The sequence below is a fragment of the Oncorhynchus keta genome, chromosome 34 (genome assembly GCF_023373465.1).
Source record: "Oncorhynchus keta strain PuntledgeMale-10-30-2019 chromosome 34, Oket_V2, whole genome shotgun sequence".
Classification (NCBI taxonomy): Eukaryota; Metazoa; Chordata; class Actinopteri; order Salmoniformes; family Salmonidae; genus Oncorhynchus; species Oncorhynchus keta.
This window is the reverse complement of record NC_068454.1, coordinates 3,776,411-3,795,212: the sequence shown is the minus strand read 5'-3', so window position 1 is coordinate 3,795,212 and position 18,802 is coordinate 3,776,411. Positions and strand designations below refer to the sequence as shown.

The 18,802-nt window shown below is 45.8% G+C and overlaps 1 protein-coding gene across 1 annotated transcript; it reads left to right on the top strand.

The window, feature by feature from the left end:
* The first annotated feature begins 4,238 nt into the window (after positions 1-4,238).
* Positions 4,239-7,283, top strand: LOC127914844 (probable serpin E3). Its single transcript, XM_052492593.1, has 5 exons — positions 4,239-4,704; positions 6,110-6,308; positions 6,458-6,558; positions 6,802-6,972; positions 7,131-7,283. Exons 1-5 carry the CDS (start codon positions 4,239-4,241, stop codon positions 7,181-7,183), a joined length of 990 nt encoding a protein of 329 aa, XP_052348553.1. The 3' UTR covers positions 7,184-7,283.
* Positions 7,284-18,802: the final 11,519 nt, after the last annotated feature.

Below are 18,802 nucleotides of genomic sequence, written 5' to 3'. Positions count from 1 at the left end.
TACAACTACTATAAACTACTACTGAAACTACTATAAACTACTACTTCAACTAATATAAACTACTACTACAACTACTACTCATTTTGGAATGAGATGTTTGACGAGCAGATGTCCACATACTTTGGTCAGGTAGTGTGTGTATGTATGTAGACATATATTTAACAATACTATATATATATATATATAATACTGTATAATAACATTAACTCTGAATGTGGTGCAATTTCCTGACACAAAATAGGATTAATGAATTATTGGTTCATGGGGTCTCCCTTTTCTGCAGGTCAACATTTCTCTTTAATTGATTGAATTGAATAGGGATGACAGTACCCTCAATGGCCTTCTATGGAAAGAGCAGGCACGTGGCGAAGCTTAGGATAAGAGAGAGCCGGGGCAGTAATTGAACAAATGTTTCAACAATTGGAAGTGTTGGTTTTACAATGAAAAGTTCTTCCGCGATTCCATCAAGACCGATTGATGAAATGTATCTTACGCAACACTGATATCATCAGGGACAGCAATGGAAATAAGTCGTTGGATTTATTGTGCCGTCCTTGTCATAACGCTGCTGTGGATATGCTTGCTTTTTAAACTGGCAACAAAATTAATACAATTGAACATCCTTCTTTGCAGTGACCTCATCACTGCGGACCCGCCCACTCTGACATCATCAGCTCTATTTTTACCTTTGACCCTGCACCTCCAAGGCCATGCGTCGCCTGTCGATGACCTCACTATTCGTCTGCTTCTGGTTGGCGGGGAGCGGTCAGTGTGACGCCAGCTTTCAGGACTCCATGGGAGAGCTGCACACAGAGTTCGCCAGACTCTACCGAACGCTCAAAGAGACGGAGAATAACTCCAACCTGATTGCGTCGCCGCTGAGCGTCTCGCTGTCCTTGGGACTTCTGCAGCTGGGCGCCCGCGGCAACACGCTGGCACAACTGGGAGGCGGCGCTGGGATATGACGCCAACGGTAAGACCCTCCGCCACCAGTGGCCTGTGTAATCCAGCATTTACAACCTCTGACCCCTTGGAACACATGTATGGCAGAGTTGGCATGGATTCGAATCCGACCCACTGCTCCTTTGGCTCACCTCCCCATGTTCCCCATCTTTCACAATGTACTATACTTTCAATCAAATAGAACCTATTATAAAAGGAGTGGGACTTCCCCAGAACCCACCACCAAGCAGAGCCCCTAAGAGTTCAAAAGGCATCCTGAGGAGTGCAGTAGGTTACTGGTTGGTCAGACTACTGGGTGGTCAGGTTACTGGGTGGTCAGGGTACTGGGGCGGTCAGGCTACTGGGTGGTCAGGTTACTGGGTGGTCAGACTACTGGGTGGTCAGGTTACTGGGTGGTCAGGGTACTGGGCGGTCAGGCTACTGGGTGGTCAGGTTACTGGTGGTCAGGTTACTGGGTGGTCAGGTTACTGGGTGGTCAGGTTACTGGGTGGTCAGGGTACTGGGCGGTCAGGCTACTGGGTGGTCAGGTTACTGGGTGGTCAGGGTACTGGGTGGTCAGACTACTGGGTGGTCAGGTTACTGGGCGGTCAGGCTACTGGGTGGTCAGGCTACTGGGTGGTCAGACTACTGGGTGGTCAGACTACTCGGTGGTCAGGCTACTGGGTGGTCAGACTACTGGGTGGTCAGGTTACTGGGTGGTCAGGTTACTGGGTGGTCAGGGTACTGGGTGGTCAGACTACTGGGTGGTCAGATTACTGGGTGGTCAGGGTACTGGGTTGTCAGGCTACTGGGTGGTCAGACTACTGGGTGGTCAGGTTACTGGGGGTCAGGTTACTGGGCGGTCAGGCTACTGGGTGGTCAGACTACTGGGTGGTCAGACTACTGGGTGGTCAGGCTACTGGGTGGTCAGGTTACTGGGTGGTCAGGTTACTGGGCGGTCAGGCTACTGGGTGGTCAGTGTACTGGGTGGTCAGGTTACTGGGTGGTCAGACTACTGGGTGGTCAGGTTACTGGGCGGTCAGGCTACTGGGTGGTCAGACTACTGGGTGGTCAGGTTACTGGGTGGTCAGACTACTGGGTGGTCAGGTTACTGGGTGGTCAGGTTACTGGGTGGTCAGGTTACTGGGCGGTCAGGCTACTGGGTGGTCAGACTACTGGGTGGTCAGACTACTGGGTGGTCAGGTTACTGGGTGGTCAGACTACTGGGTGGTCAGGTTACTGGGTGGTCAGGTTACTGGGCGGTCAGGCTACTGGGTGGTCAGGGTACTGGGTGGTCAGGTTACTGGGTGGTCAGACTACTGGGTGGTCAGGTTACTGGGCGGTCAGGTTACTATCGGTCAGACTACTGGGTGGTCAGGTTACTGGGCGGTCAGACTACTGGGTGGTCAGGTTACTGGGTGGTCAGGTTACTGGGCGGTCAGACTACTGGGTGGTCAGGTTACTGGGTGGTCAGGTTACTGGGCGGTCAGGCTACTGGGTGGTCAGACTACTGGGTGGTCAGACTACTGGGTGGTCAGGCTACTGGGTGGTCAGACTACTGGTGGTCAGGTTACTGGGTGGTCAGGTTACTGGGCGGTCAGGCTACTGGGTGGTCAGGGTACTGGGTGGTCAGGTTACTGGGTGGTCAGACTACTGGGTGGTCAGGTTACTGGGCGGTCAGGTTACTATGTGGTCAGACTACTGGGTGGTCAGGTTACTGGGCGGTCAGACTACTGGGTGGTCAGGTTACTGGGTGGTCAGGTTACTGGGCGGTCAGACTACTGTGTGGTCAGGCTACTGGGTGGTCAGGTCACTGGGTGGTCAGGGTACAGGGTGGTCAGACTACTGGGTGGTCAGGTCACTGGGTGGTCAGGTCACTGGGTGGTCAGGTCACTGGGTGGTCAGACTACTGGGTGGTCAGGTCACTGGGTGGGCAGACTGCTGGGTGGTCAGGATGCTGGGTGGTCAGGTTACTGGGTGGTCAGGTCACTGGGTGGTCAGGTCACTGGGTGGTCAGGTCACTGGGTGGTCAGAATACTGGGTGGTCAGACTGCTGGGTGGTCAGGTCACTGGGTGGTCAGACTACTGGGTGGTCAGGTGACTGGGGGTCAGGTCACTGGGTGGTCAGGTCACTGGGTGGTCAGGTTACTCGGTGGTCAGGTCACTGGGTGGTCAGGTTACTGGGTGGTCAGACTGCTGGGTGGTCAGACTGCTGGGTGGTCAGGTCACTGGGTGGTCAGGTTACTGGGTGGTCAGGATGTTGGGTGGTCAGGTTACTGGGTGGCCAGGTCTGGGTGGTCAGAATACTGGGTGGTCAGGTCACTGTGTGGTCAGGTCACTGGGTGGTCAGGTCACTGGGTGGTCAGGATGCTGGGTGTGTAGGCTTGTGTTCAAAGCCCATTACCAACACACCTTGTTCAACGAATCATGGTCTTAATGAGAAGTCGATTCTAAAGCAGTTTTAGTGCTGGGGTGGAACGAAACCCTGCATTTGTTTGCATACCCCTATTACTCTCCGGGACCAGTCAGTGGGGATGGGTGCCACAGCTGTTGATTGTTGGTATAACATGCTGTGCTGGTACAAAGACAGAGCACTTTAAGTAACATCTAAGTGTGGGGTTTATTGTGCTCTCTATTATTGTTAGTTCAAGTGTTTCTGGGTGTGTGCATACCATTCCTTTAAACTGGTGCTGGGCTATACCGTTGCTACGGGGCCCTGTGGGCCGGCTGGCCCAGGCAAGGTAGAGTAGAGTGGTGTCTGGAGCTCTAATACCTGCCCCTGCTCTATAATCTGATTATTCAGAGGGTAATACTGAGACTCTGGGGTCGAAAGGCCACCGTGTTACACTGCAATAGTGACAGGAGACACTAAACAAGTAGAGTTCACAAGTCATGGGAAGGACTTACTCCAGGCAGGGACATAATAACCTTTTCTCTTGATTTATTTAGCATACTTGATTGAACAACACAAAAAAAGGTGCAGGTGGTAAGGTGTCAGAGTGAAGAAAACCAAGGGTGTTATACATGTGGTATGGATCTGGTGCCTCAAGGGTGTTATACATGTGGTATGGATCTGGTGCCTCAAGGGTGTTATACATGTGTATGGATCTGGTGCCTCAAGGGTGTTATACATGTGGTATGAATCTGGTGCCTCAAGTAGGCCGAAATGAATTTACCAATGCAGACCTGGATTAAATTGGCTTGGCTGTGCCCTGGTCTCTTTTTTCACTCATTGATTCTAGCGGGAACCTTTCCACTTGGCCTAGCCACTGATTCCACTTCCTGTCACTCCAGACATGCAGGTGCAGGACTTCCTGTTGCGGTCGCAGAGGGACGTGGGTAACTCCAGTCAAGGGGTGTGGCTCCAGCAGGCCTGCGCCCTATTCATCCAGACCGGCGTCCAGCTCCTTCCTGTTTTTACCCAGCATGCAGCAGCCCTGAGCAACAGCAGTCTGGTCCGAGCCAACTTCAGTCAGCACAACCAAACCCGCAGCCAGCTGCAACAGTGGGGACGTAACCACGGCACCGGTGAGCCGCTCCAGTCCGGTGGCAGCGGGGAGCTGTTTGGGTCTGGCGAGGCCCAGGGAGAGACCTCGTTGTGGGCCAAGCGGCTGCAGATGGCCCTGGTCAACACTGTAAACTTCCGGGGAGTGTGGCAGAAGCAGTTCCTCTTCACTGATACCCAGAACCTTCCCTTCACCCTGTCGGACGGCAGCACCATCAAGGTGCCCATGATGCACCAGGCCACAGAGGTCAACTTTGGTAAGTAGTAGTTTATTTTAAAGGGACCATGTGCAATTAAAAGCACAGTTCAGACAGTGAAATATGCACCAGTGTTCATTTTCACCCACAGTCCCTAGTGAGTACAGTACAGCAATAGTTTTCTGTCTGGACTTTTTTTTTGCTCTAGTTGAACTTGTCGGTTCATCCCTTACATACTTATTGATTCATTATCTTCATACTTATCAGTTCAACACTTACATACTTATCGATTCATTACCTACATACTTATCGGTTCATCCCTTACATACTTATTGATTCCTTATCTTCATACTTATCAGTTCAACACTTACATACTTATCGATTCATTACCTACATACTTATCGGTTCAACACTTACATACTTATTGATTCATTATCTACATACTTATCGGTTCAACACTTACATACTTATCGATTCATTATCTACATACTTATCGGTTCAACACTTACATACTTATCGATTCATTACCTACATACTTATCGGTTCAACACTTACATACGTATCGATTCATTACCTACATACTTATCGGTTCAACACTTACATACTTATCGATTCATTACCTACATACGTATCAGTTCATCACTTAGATACTTGTTGGTTCATCACTTAGATACTTGTTGGTTCATCACTTAGATACTTGTTGGTTCATCACTTAGATACTTGTTGGTTCATCACTTAGATACTTGTCAGTTCATCACTTAGATACTTGTCAGTTCATCACTTAGATACTTGTTGGTTCATCACTTAGATACTTGTCAGTTCATCACTTAGATACTTGTTGGTTCATCACTTAGATACTTGTCAGTTCATCACTTAGATACTTGTTGGTTCATCACTTAGATACTTGTCGGTTCATCACTTAGATACTTGTTGGTTCATCACTTAGATACTTGTCAGTTTATCACTTAGATACTTGTTGGTTCATCACTTAGATACTTGTTGGTTCATCACTTAGATACTTGTCAGTTCATCACTTAGATACTTGTCGGTTCATCACTTAGATACTTGTTGGTTCATCACTTAGATACTTGTCATCATAGTTCATCACTTAGATACTTGTCAGTTCATCACTTAGATACTTGTCGGTTCATCACTTAGATACTTGTTGGTTCATCACTTAGATACTTGTTGGTTCATCACTTAGATACTTGTCAGTTCATCACTTACATACAGTCAAATAAAATCATCAAGCACAAAACAACACAATTAGAGTTTTGATTCATAGTATAGTAGACATTGTAAAGTGTTGATGTTTAGTGCTTCTGCCTGTGCATTGCTTCCTCTCTGGAGTTTTAGCTCTGGGTATCTGTAAAGCACCTTGTGACAACTGATTATGTAAAAGGGCTTTATAAAATAAATTATTTTATTTAAAACGGTCCATCCCTTGGTTTCCCTCTATGTGCAGGGCAGTTCCGCACCTTGTCAGACCAGCGTTACACAGTCCTGGAACTGCCGTACCTGGGCCGCTCCCTCAGTCTGCTGGTGGCCCTGCCCAGTGACAGGAAGACACCTCTGTCCTCGCTGGAATCCCAGATAACACCCCGCGCTGTAGCCACTTGGGACACTGGCCTCCGCAGAACAAAGATGGATGTCTTCCTCCCCAGGTGCACGTTGATCTCAATATGTATTTATCTGAACTTTAGTTATACCAGGGTAGTCGCTAAATAGATTTCCTAATCTTCATGATGTCTGATCTACTGTAGCATGGCAAAACAGGTGAATGGTAGAGTAATGGACTGGCTTTTACTTACAGGTTTAAAATGCAGAGTAGGTTCAACCTGAGGTTGGTTCTGCCGTCAATGGGGGTCAGAGACGCCTTCAACCCAATGGCAGCAGACTTCACCGGCATCTCAGGTACAGTACCCTCATTCAACTGCCTTATTCTGGGTTTTTATATGAGGTCCTGGTCCTAAGATCAGTTTGTGCATTTGCCTACTCCATTGTCAAGCCAATGTTGTTGTTTTTTGCATGATAATTCCCTAAGGATACTGGCTGTTGGCCAGCTAACAGACTGGCACCCAGGCTAGAGAGCCATGTCATCCTCAGGACAGATGACGGTCCAGGACTTACAGCATTGTGTTTGTTATCTCTCCACAGCAGAGGAAGGCCTGTATGTGTCAGATGCCTTTCATGAGGCCAGGATAGAGGTAACAGAGGACGGGACCAAGGCAGCGGCAGCAACCGCTATGGTGCTACTCAAACGATCCCGAGCTCCCGTCTTCAAAGCAGACAGACCTTTCTTCTTCCTCCTGCGACAAGTCAGCACAGGTAGGAGGCCTACCATACAAAAAATGGACAGATAGCTGACATGATCTACGTGATCACTGACGTCACAGGAAAAGGAGGGCACTATTTGGGCGTTTTATTGCCGTTACAACATCACCTTGTTAGTTTGGTCTTCTATTTATCATCTCTTTCTCTCTCAGGATCTGTTCTATTTATGGGGCGTGTGATGAATCCAGCTGAACAGGCACCCTAGGACCTCCTCTACCACCCTAGGACCTCCTCAACCACCCTAGGACCTCCTCAACCACCCTAGGACCTCCTCAACCACCCTGGGACCCCCTCAACCACCCTGGGACCCCTCCACCACCCTGGGACCCCCTCAACCACCCTAGGACCCCCTCCACCACCCTGGGACCCCCTCCACCACCCTAGGACCCCTCAACCACCCTAGGACCCCCTCCACCACCCTATGACCCCTCAACCACCCTAGGACCCGCTCCACCACCCTGGGACCTCCTCAACCACCCTGGGATCCCCTCCACCACCCTAGGACCCCTCCACCACCCTGGGACCCCTCCACCACCCTAGGACCCCCACCACCCTGGGACCCCTCCACCACCCTGGGACCTCCTCCACCACCCTGGGACCCCCTCAACCACCCTATGACCCCCCCACCCTGGGACCCTCCACCACCCTAGACCCCCTCCACCACCCTATGACCCCCTCCACCACCCTGGGACCTCCTCCACCACCCTGGGACCCCCTCCACCACCCTGGGACCTCCTCTACCACCCTGGGACCCCTCCCACCCTAGGACCCCCCACCACCCTAGACCCCTCCACCACCCTGGGACCCCCTCAACCACCCTGGGATCCCCTTACCCCCTCAACCACCCTGGAACCATACCTTACCTCATATTCAACCTCAACCATTCTAAAGATCTACTTTGACTGTATATAACAATATGAATATGTATATATGAATAGTGTGTAAATAGTATTTTTGTTGTCTCTTGGTGTCTTTATAAAACTGTTCAATGTAACATCTCCTGTTGTTCTGTTCTATAACGGTTCTGTACTTTGTCATGTATTCGTACTTTTATGTGGACCCGGGAAGAGTAGCTGCTGCGTCTGCAGTAGCTAATGGGGATCCTAATAAACTAAACTACCTGTATTTATTGGTGACCAACAAGAGGGTCAAGACACTTCAGGAAGAGGAACAATATTTTTGTACATTGTAAATAAAATGTTAAAACTTTGTGTTTTGCACCAAAATGTTTTGGTCCATTTTTTTCCTGCAGCTGTATTATAGGCCTTCCACTTCCTGTCTGATGCATGGTGTCACTTCCTGTCTGATGCATGGTGCCACTTCCTGTCTGATGCATGGTGTCACTTCCTGGCTGATGCATGGTGTCACTTCCTGGCTGATGCATAGTGTCACTTCCTGTCTGATGCATGGTGCCACTTCCTGTCTGATGCATGGTGTCACTTCCTGGCTGATGCATGGTGTCACTTCCTGGCTGATGCATAGTGTCACTTCCCGGAACTGATGTGTGAGGGCTAAATCCAGTATTGCTAAGGTAACTGATGTGTGAGGGCTAAATCTACTACTGCTAAGGTAACTGACGTGTGAGGGCTAAATCCAGTATTGCTAAGGTAACCGACGTGTGGGGGCTAAATCCAGTATTGCTAAGGTAACCGACGTGTGAGGGCTAAATCCAGTATTGCTAAGGTAACCGACGTGTGGGGGCTAAATCTACTACTGCTAAGGATAACCGACGTGTGAGGGCTAAATCCAGTATTGCTAAGGTAACCGACGTGTGGGGGCTAAATCTACTGCTGCTTAGATAAAACACACGTATCTACTCTTTGTAACGTTTCTGAGGTAGAATATACATGTAAAACAGATTTTTTTAGACTGAAATCTAAACTGTGAAACACAAGCACAAACACTTGCCTCCAAATATGGAGTTGCATGAGAGTGAAATGTGGGCTTCAGTTTGGTTGTACAGATGCAGTATAGTTTAGATGCCAAGGGCCATGCCAGGCGCAGGAAGTCAAGAGTGAGGAAGATGGCCAACTCTTTCTATTGGTGAACACAGTAACATAGTGTGTTTCTATTGGTGAACACAGTAACAGAGTGTGTTTCTAACACAGTAACAGAGTGTGTTTCTATTGAACACAGTAACAGGGTGTGAACACAGTAACAGAGTTCTATTGGTGAACACAGTTACAGTAAAGTAGTAGGTTTATTGGTGGAGTGGAGGGCCTATCACAATTCTCAGGGAATTGAGACCAAGCAGGGACGTCCCCACATAGCAAAAATACATCAGAGAGACACAGAGAGAGAGAGAGAGAGAGAGAGAGAGAGAGAGAGAGAGAGAGAGAGAGAGAGAGAGAGAGAGAGACAGAGGGATAAATATAAAGAGAGAGAGACAGAGAGACAGAGGGATGAATATAAAGAGAGAGAGACAGAGGATACAGAGGGATAAATATAAAGAGAGAGAGACAGAGAGAGAGACAGAGAGAGAGAGACAGAGAGAGAGAGAGACAGAGAGAGACAGAAAGAGAGAGAGAGAGAGAGAGAGAGAGACAGAGAGAGAGAGACAGAGAGACAGAGGGATAAATATAAAGAGAGAGAGACAGAGAGACAGAGGGATGAATATAAGGAGAGAGAGACAGAGAGAGAGACAGAGAGACAGAGGATAAATAGAGAGAGAGAGACAGAGAGAGAGAGAGAGAGAGAGAGAGAGAGAGAGAGAGAGACAGAGGGATGAATATAAAGAGACAGAGAGACAGAGGGAGACAATATAGAGAGAGAGAGAGACAGAGAGAGAGAGAGAGAGACAGAGAGAGAGAGAGAGAGAGAGAGAGAGAGAGAGAGAGAGAGAGAGAGAGAGAGAGAGAGAGAGAGAGAGAGACAGAGGGATGAATATAAAGAGAGAGAAAGAGAGAGAGACAGAGAGAGAGAGAGACAGAGGAGATGAATATAAAGAGAGAGAAAAAAGGAAAGAAGACATTTCAAATCAGCCTTTCAAAGCACTTCATGGTTACAGACTTGAGTGCTACGGGATCGGTAGTCATTTAGGCAGGTTACCTTAAGTGTTCTTGGGCACAGGGACTGATACAGAAATAGTAGACAGACACACAGGATAGAGAGTCTAGTTGAACTAAACAGAGCAGAGAGGTTTTTCGTTGTAATCACGTCGTGGAGTTCAGGAGTCATGTAAAGTGACAAAGGTATAAATTGTAAACACATGCACACACACAATCTGTAAACACGGGCACCCTCATAGATATCCTTACAAACCTGCCTTCTAAATACACCTCTGCTGTCTTCAACCAGGGTCTCAGCGATCACTGCCTCATTGCCTGCCTCCGTAATGGGTCTGCGGTCAAACGACCACCCTCATCACTGTCAAACGCTCCCTAAAACACTTCAGCGAGCAGGCCTTTCAAATCGACCTGGCCCGGGTATCCTGAAAGGATATTGACCTCATCTCGTCAGAAGAGGATGCCTGGTTGTTCTTAAAAGTGCTTTCCTCACCATTTTAAATAAGCATGCCCCATTAAAAAAAATGTAGAACCAGGAAAAGATATAGCCCTTGGTTCACTCCAAACTTGCCTGCCCTTGACCAGCACAAAAACATCCTGTGGCGTTCTGCATTAGCATCAAATAGCCCCCGTGATATGCAACTTTTCAGGGAAGTTAGGAACCAATATACACAGGCAGTTAGGAAAGCAAAGGCTAGCTTTATAACACAGAAATTTGCTTCCTGTAGCACAAACTCCGAAAAGTTCCGGGACACTGTAAAGTCCATGGAGAATAAGAACACCTCCTCCCAGCTGCCCACTGCACTGAGACTAGGAAACACGGTCACCACCGATAAATCCATGATAATCGAGATTTTCAATAAGCATTTTTTCTAAGGCTGGCCATGCTTTCCACCTGGCAACCTGTACCCCGGTCAACAGCTCTGCGCCCCGCAGCAACTTTCCCAAGCCTCCCCATTTCTCCTTCACCCAAATCCAGATAGCTGATCTTCTGAAAGAGCTGCAAAATCTGGACCCCTACAAAACAGCTAGGCGAGACAATCTGGACACTCTCTAAAATGATCCGCCACAAATGATTGTTTTTTATAAGATAAGTTTAATGCTAGCTAAAGCAACTTACCTTGGCTTCTTACTGCATTTGCGTAACAGGCAGGCTCCCGTGGAGTACAATGAGAGGCAGATGGTGGTTAGAGCGTTGGACTAGTTAACCGTAAGGTTGCAAGATTGAATCCCAGAGCTGACAAGGTAAAAATCTGTCGTTCTGCCCCTGAACAAGGCAGTTAACCCACCGTACCAAGGTGGTCATTGAAAATAAGAATTCGTTCTTAGATCAAATTAAAACATTTAAAACAAATTAGGGGATACTTGAGGCCTGGAGCTGAAATAACAACAGGCGTACACAAAGAGATATTATACAGTTAACCTACTGGAGATCTATTTTAAGAATTTCAATTAGGAGAGAGGGTGAGGGGGCAGGGGGGATGAGGAGAGGGAGAGAAACAGAGGGAGGGAGAGACAGATTCACCCCTTTGTGGGTACAGGAAATGGTTTTGATAGGGGTCGCAGTAATTAGTGTCAAGGGATGGGAGAGGGATTTGGTGTGTATTACACAATTTTTTCCCCCTTCATAACGCATGTGTGTACATTACACACATTCCAATATGTTGTGGCTAACGTTAGCGAGGTGGCTAACTTTAAGGTTGGGGATTAGGTAACATGCTAGCTAAGTAGCTAAGGTTAGCAGTTAGGTTAGGCTTTGTTAACACGCAAGTAGTAACCCACTGGGAAAACAATGGTAGAATTAATGTTGTGGCTAACGTTAGCTAGGTGGATAACTTTAAGGTTAGGGATTAGGTAACATGCTAGCTAAGTAGCTAAGGTTAGCAGTTAGGTTAGGGTTTGTTAATTAACATGCAAAGTAATTGAAAACTAACTCAACAAGTAGTAAACCACTGGGAAAACAATGGTAGAATTAATGTTGTTTCCCTTGAACCAAAGTGGAATAAATGTTGAATTGGTGTGCAGTGGAATAAATGTTGAATTGAAGCCTGTGCAGTGGAATAAATGTTGAATTGAAGTCTGTGCAGTGGAATGTTGTTGAAGAAGCCTTAGCAGTTAAATGGAATTGAAGCCTGTGCAGTGGAATAAATGTTGAATTAAGTCTGTGCAGTGGAAGTGTTGAATTGAAGCCTGTGCAGTGAGATGTCGTTGAAAAGTCTGTGCAGTGGAAAAACAATTGAAGCCTGTGAAGTGGAATGTTGTTGAATTGAACCTGTGCAGTGGAATAAATGTTGAATTGAAGTCTGTGCAGTGGAATGTCATTGAATTGAAGTCTGTGCAGTGGAATGTCATTGAATTGAAGCCTGTGCAGTGGAATGTCATGTGAATTGAAGCCTGTGCAGTGAGATGTCGTTGAATTGAAGTCTGTGCAGTGGAATAAACATTGAATTGAAGCCTGTGCAGTGGAATGTTGTTGAATTGAAGCCTGTGCAGTGGAATAAATGTTGAATTGAAGTCTGTGCAGTGGAATGTCATTGAATTGAAGCCTGTGCAGTGGAATGTTGTTGAATTGAAGTCTGTGCAGTGGAATAAATGTTGAATTGAAGCCTGTGCAGTGGAATGTCGTTGAATTGAAGCCTGTGCAGTGGAATGTCGTTGAATTGAAGTCTGTGCAGTGGAATGTTGTTGAATTGAAGCCTGTGCAGTGGAATGTCATTGAATTGAAGTCTGTGCAGTGGAATGTTGTTGAATTGAAGCCTGTGCAGTGGAATAAATGTTGAATTGAAGCCTGTGCAGTGGAATGTCGTTGAATTGAAGTCTGTGCAGTGGAATGTTGTTGAATTGAAGTCTGTGCAGTGGAATAAATGTTGAATTGAAGTCTGTGCAGTGGAATAAATGTTGAATTGAAGTCTGTGCAGTGAGATGTCGTTGAATTGAAGTCTGTGCAGTGAGATGTTGTTGAATTGAAGTCTGTGCAGTGGAATACATGTTGAATTGAAGCCTGTGCAGTGGAATGTCGTTGAATTGAAGCCTGTGCAGTGGAATGTCGTTGAATTGAAGCCTGTGCAGTGGAATAAATGTTGAATTGAAGCCTGTGCAGTGGAATGTCATTGAATTGAAGTCTGTGCAGTGGAATGTTGTTGAATTGAAGCCTGTGCAGTGGAATGTCGTTGAATTGAAGCCTGTGCAGTGGAATGTGTTGAATTGAAGTCTGTGCAGTGGAATGTTGTTGAATTGAAGCCTGTGCAGTGGAATGTCGTTGAATTGAAGCCTGTGCAGTGGAATGTCGTTGAATTGAAGCCTGTGCAGTGGAATAAATGTTGAATTGAAGCCTGTGCAGTGGAATAAATGTTGAATTGAAGTCTGTGCAGTGGAATGTCGTTGAATTGAAGTCTGTGCAGTGGAATGTTGTTGAATTGAAGCCTGTGCAGTGGAATAAATGTTGAATTGAAGTCTGTGCAGTGGAATGTTGTTGAATTGAAGCCTGTGCAGTGGAATAAATGTTGAATTGAAGTCTGTGCAGTGGAATGTTGTTGAATTGAAGCCTGTGCAGTGGAATGTTGTTGAATTGAAGTCTGTGCAGTGGAATGTTGTTGAATTGAAGCCTGTGCAGTGGAATGTCGTTGAATTGAAGTCTGTGCAGTGGAATGTTGTTGAATTGAAGTCTGTGCAGTGGAATGTCGTTGAATTGAAGCCTGTGCAGTGGAATAAATGTTGAATTGAAGTCTGTGCAGTGGAATGTTGTTGAATTGAAGCCTGTGTGAGTGGAATAAATGGAATTGAATTGAAGCCTGTGCAGTGGAATGTTGTTGAATTGAAGCCTGTGCAGTGGAATGTTGTTGAATTGAAGTCTGTGCAGTGGAATGTCGTTGAATTGAAGCCTGTGCAGTGGAATGTCGTTGAATTGAAGCCTGTGCAGTGGAATGTCGTTGAATTGAAGCCTGTGCAGTGGAATAAATGTTGAGTTGAAGCCTGTGCAGTGGAATAAATGTTGAATTGAAGCCTGTGCAGTGGAATAAATGTTGAATTGAAGTCTGTGCAGTGGAATGTTGTTGAATTGAAGCCTGTGCAGTGGAATGTCGTTGAATTGAAGTCTGTGCAGTGGAATAAATGTTGAATTGAAGCCTGTGCAGTGGAATGTCGTTGAATTGAAGTCTGTGCAGTGGAATGTCGTTGAATTGAAGCCTGTGCAGTGGAATGTTGTTGAATTGAAGCCTGTGCAGTGGAATAAATGTTGAATTGAAGCCTGTGCAGTGGAATGTTGTTGAATTGAAGCCTGTGCAGTGGAATAAATGTTGAATTGAAGCCTGTGCAGTGGAATGTTGTTGAATTGAAGTCTGTGCAGTGGAATAAATGTTGAATTGAAGCCTGTGCAGTGGAATGTCGTTGAATTGAAGTCTGTGCAGTGGAATGTCGTTGAATTGAAGCCTGTGCAGTGGAATGTTGTTGAATTGAAGCCTGTGCAGTGGAATAAATGTTGAATTGAAGCCTGTGCAGTGGAATGTCGTTGAATTGAAGCCTGTGTAGTGGAATGTCGTTGAATTGAAGCCTGTGCAGTGGAATGTCGTTGAATTGAAGCCTGTGCAGTGGAATGTCGTTGAATTGAAGTCTGTGCAGTGGAATGTCGTTGAATTGAAGTCTGTGCAGTGGAATGTCGTTGAATTGAAGCCTGTGCAGTGGAATGAATGTTGAATTGAAGTCTGTGCAGTGGAATGTCATTGAATTGAAGCCTGTGCAGTGGAATAAATGTTGAATTGAAGTCTGTGCAGTGGAATAAATGTTGAATTGAAGTCTGTGCAGTGGAATGTCGTTGAATTGAAGTCTGTGCAGTGGAATAAATGTTGAATTGAAGTCTGTGCAGTGGAATGTCGTTGAATTGAAGTCTGTGCAGTGGAATGTTGTTGAATTGAAGTCTGTGCAGTGGAATGTCGTTGAATTGAAGCCTGTGCAGTGGAATGTCGTTGAATTGAAGTCTGTGCAGTGAGATGTCGTTGAATTGAAGCCTGTGCAGTGGAATGTTGTTGAATTGAAGTCTGTGCAGTGGAATGTTGTTGAATTGAAGTCTGTGCAGTGAATGTCATTGAATTGAAGTCTGTGCAGTGGAATGTTGTTGAATTGAAGTCTGTGCAGTGAGATGTCGTTGAATTGAAGTCTGTGCAGTGGAATGTTGTTGAATTGAAGCCTGTGCAGTGAGATGTCGTTGAATTGAAGCCTGTGCAGTGGAATAAATGTTGAATTGAAGCCTGAGTGGAATGTCTTGAATTGAAGCCTGTGCAGTGGAATGTTGTTGACTTGAAGTCTGTGCAGTGAGATGTCGTTGAATTGAAGCCTGTGCAGTGGAATGTCGTTGAATTGAAGCCTGTGCAGTGGAATGTTGTTGAATTGAAGCCTGTGTAGTGGAATGTCGTTGAATTGAAGTCTGTGCCGTGGAATGTCATTGCAGAGTTGCTAAAATGCAAAAAAAGTTGTCCGTGATAAGATTCGAACAGGAAAAAAATACACTTTTCCATGTGCATGTCACACATTTCCAATATAACAATTTGTGCCAGTGGGTTGAAATAGCGACAGCAGTCTGTAGGTACAGTCAGAGACTTACACCAACACCGGACTAAAACAAAAGGCTGTGATACTCTCCATTCACATAGAGCTGGGTAGTATACTGCATTTCGGTCGTGTATAATGTTTGTTTTTAATAGTTTACTCGTTTTCTACTTCAGTCGTCTTTCTCCCTCTCCTCCTGCTGTTGGCAGGCCCCTTGCCCCTTGTCACTCAAGGACAGAGCAGTTGCTCGACTACGGAGTCACGGGCATTTTCTTGTCATTCACTACAAGATGTTGGTGACATGCTTCTTTCCACAAGCGTTCTATAATTACACTATTAGTTTGTCTATCTTTTTAGGTGTCTGCAAACAACCAACTAGTTTATATTCTTAGCACAGTGTGGCTAAAATAAATCTGGCTAGCCACCAATTCTAATTAGTTGGCTAGCTAGTTTGCTAAATGTTTAAGAGTGAGAGCAAATGTAGCTAGGTAATACAGCCCGGTACAATGCCCTGATGTAAAAATCAGAGAAGAAGAGGTGAAGCATGAATATGCTAGCTAGCTACATGCAGTGGCTATATGAGGTAAGAAAACATGTAATGTAACATGGTCCTTCTGTAGCTCAGTTGGTAGAGCATGGCGCTTGTAACGCCAGGGTAGTGGGTTCGATTCCGGGACCACCCATACGTAGAATGTATGCACACATGACTGTAAGTCGCTTTGGATAAAAGCGTCTGCTAAATGGCATATATTATTATTATTATCTAATTAGGGTCACCTGGAAACATACCAACACTTTGGTTCCTATCCGGTCAATAATTCCTCCATTGGTTTACTCATTTGATATGTCAAACAATGTATTCAAGGTGCTGCCCACTATATTTCAACTATATAATTAGAATAGTCATTCTATTTCCATGATTCCAACAGTTCAACAATGAATTATGCCCTTTGAATTTTTTGCCCATATTATGCAGCCCTGCGTGGCACAGTGTGGAAATTATGAAAATAATATTCGTTTGAAGTTGGATTGATCAGTATAAAGCAATCCAAATGGAGAATGACCCGATTTAAATCTCTTATGTTTTAACCACCCGAGGGTGATGAACTACTCAAAGCATATTTACAACTTATATGATTACCAAAAAAAACATTTAAAAAAAAAAAAATACTGTCAAATGTGAAAAATATTGTGATATGATATTTTGGTCATATCGACTCAGCCCTACCTATACATTGTAACGGCGTCGTTTGTTGAAGAAGCGGACCAAAATGCAGCGTGGTGGTTACTCATGTTCTTTTAATGAAGAATAGCGATACATGAAATAACTATAAATATTACAAAACAACAAACGGACCGTGAAAACCTATACAGCCTGTCTGGTGAATAACTAACACAGAGATAGGAACAATCACCCACAAAATACACAGTGAAACCCAGGCTACCTAAATATGGTTCCCAATCAGAGACAACGAGAATCACCTGACTCTGATTGAGAACCGCCTCAGGCAGCCAAGCCTATGCTAGACACACCCCTAATCAACCACAATCCCAATGCCTACAAAAACCCCAATACGACAATACAATAAGCCCATGTCACACCCTGGCCTGAACAAATAATTAAAGAAAACACAAAATACTAAGACCCCCCCTTCTCCCCCAACAAGATTTAGATGCAAGTGGCTGTTCCACTGGTTGTCATAAGGTGTATGCACCAATTTGTAAGTCGCTCTGGATAAGAGCGTCTGCTAAATGACTTAAATGTAAATGTAAATGTAAGGCGTGACATACATTATATAAACCACTCACTATGTCCTCTCTCTACTTTGCAAAAACACATAACACTGTCTTGGCAAATCTAGGGAACGATTTGTCCATTTATATAGGAATGGCAAACTGCAGCCTCTGCTAACACACTGCATAAGCCGACAGCACGGACAACATGGATACTTGTTGGCGTTTACAGCTCTTTCCCCACTGGTGACTGTTCCCATCAACAGATCTATTCCTTTCTAACTCTTCATTCAGGCCAGACAGGGATTTTGTTGTTGTTGTTGTTGTTGTTGATGATGTTGTTGTGGTTGTTGTTGTTATTGTTGTTGATGATGTTGTTATTGTTGTTGATGATGTTGTTGTTGTTGTTGTTGTTATTGATGATGTTGTTGTTGTTGCTCAGTGATAAATTGGGAGTCTATAAACAGAGTTTAAAAAAACATAGCCGCAAACCCAGATGGACGAGTGAGGGTATCCATGACAACCTGGAGTTTTCCTTCAGAACGGTACTAATGATATCCTATTCAATCCCCTCCCCTGCTGATCTGACTGAATAAGAAGTAGCAGCCAGAGACAACCCTGCGGGACGGATTTAGACTTAAACCAATATATTCATTAGAAAACACAAATATTAAAACAGAAGAACTTGGATGCCAGAGAAGATACATATTTACTCAGATCCTCATTGGAATCACTGTAAGTGTCCACAGCATGGAAATGGCTTCAGCTTGACACACTTCTAGACTTCAGCTTGACTGATGTAAATCCACTGGCCTGGCAGGGCAGGTGTGGGTGGTGAAGTGTTCCCCTATGGGGTTGGCTCTCCGTCTATGTGCGTTGGCACGTTGCCTTGTCTACTAACATGTATAGACAGAGGTCATTAGATCTCAACGAGATGGGTTGCCATTTGTGCTCTCTCCCCCTCTCTCCTTCCTTCTCCCTCCCTCCCTCCCCCTCTGCCTCTCTCTCCCCTCCCCCTCTCCACTTCTCTCCTTCCCTCTCCATCTAGTGAAAATCAGTTCAGGTCCTGGATTACCCCCCAGTTGGTTACGTCTCCTCCCACCCTCCCTCCCTCTCTCTAACACTCAATCTATCCTGGGAAGACTCGCTCAGACACCTGGCAACCTGAAGGGTGTTTCATCCCTGCACACAGTGTCTCCCACCACACCTCATCTCTCTTTCTCTCCTCTCTTTCCCTCCTGTCTTTCTCTCCTCTATCTTTCCCTCCTCTCTTTCTCTCCTCCTCTTTCCCTCCTGTCTTTCTCATCGTCTCTCTTTCCCTCCTGTCTTTCTCTCCTCTCTCTTTCCCTCCTCTCTTTCTCTCCTCTTTCCCTCCTGTCTTTCTCTCCTCTCTCTTTCCCTCCTGTCTTTCCTCCTCTCTCTTTCCCTCCTGTCTTTCTCATCGTCTCTCTTTCCCTCCTCTCTTTCCCTCCTGTCTTTCCCTCCTGTCTTTCTCACCTCTCTCTTTCCCTCCTGTCTTTCTCTCCTCTCTCTTTCCCTCCTCT

Bases quoted from the DNA above. Each gene is read 5' to 3' on its own strand.
- LOC127914844 (XM_052492593.1), top strand. From the start codon at position 4,239: ATGCAGGTGCAGGACTTCCTGTTGCGGTCGCAGAGGGACGTGGGTAAC. The intron at 4,705-6,109 runs GTAAGTAGTAGT...CTCTATGTGCAG, and splicing joins GGCCACAGAGGTCAACTTTG to GGCAGTTCCGCACCTTGTCA. The intron at 6,559-6,801 runs GTACAGTACCCT...ATCTCTCCACAG, and splicing joins AGACTTCACCGGCATCTCAG to CAGAGGAAGGCCTGTATGTG.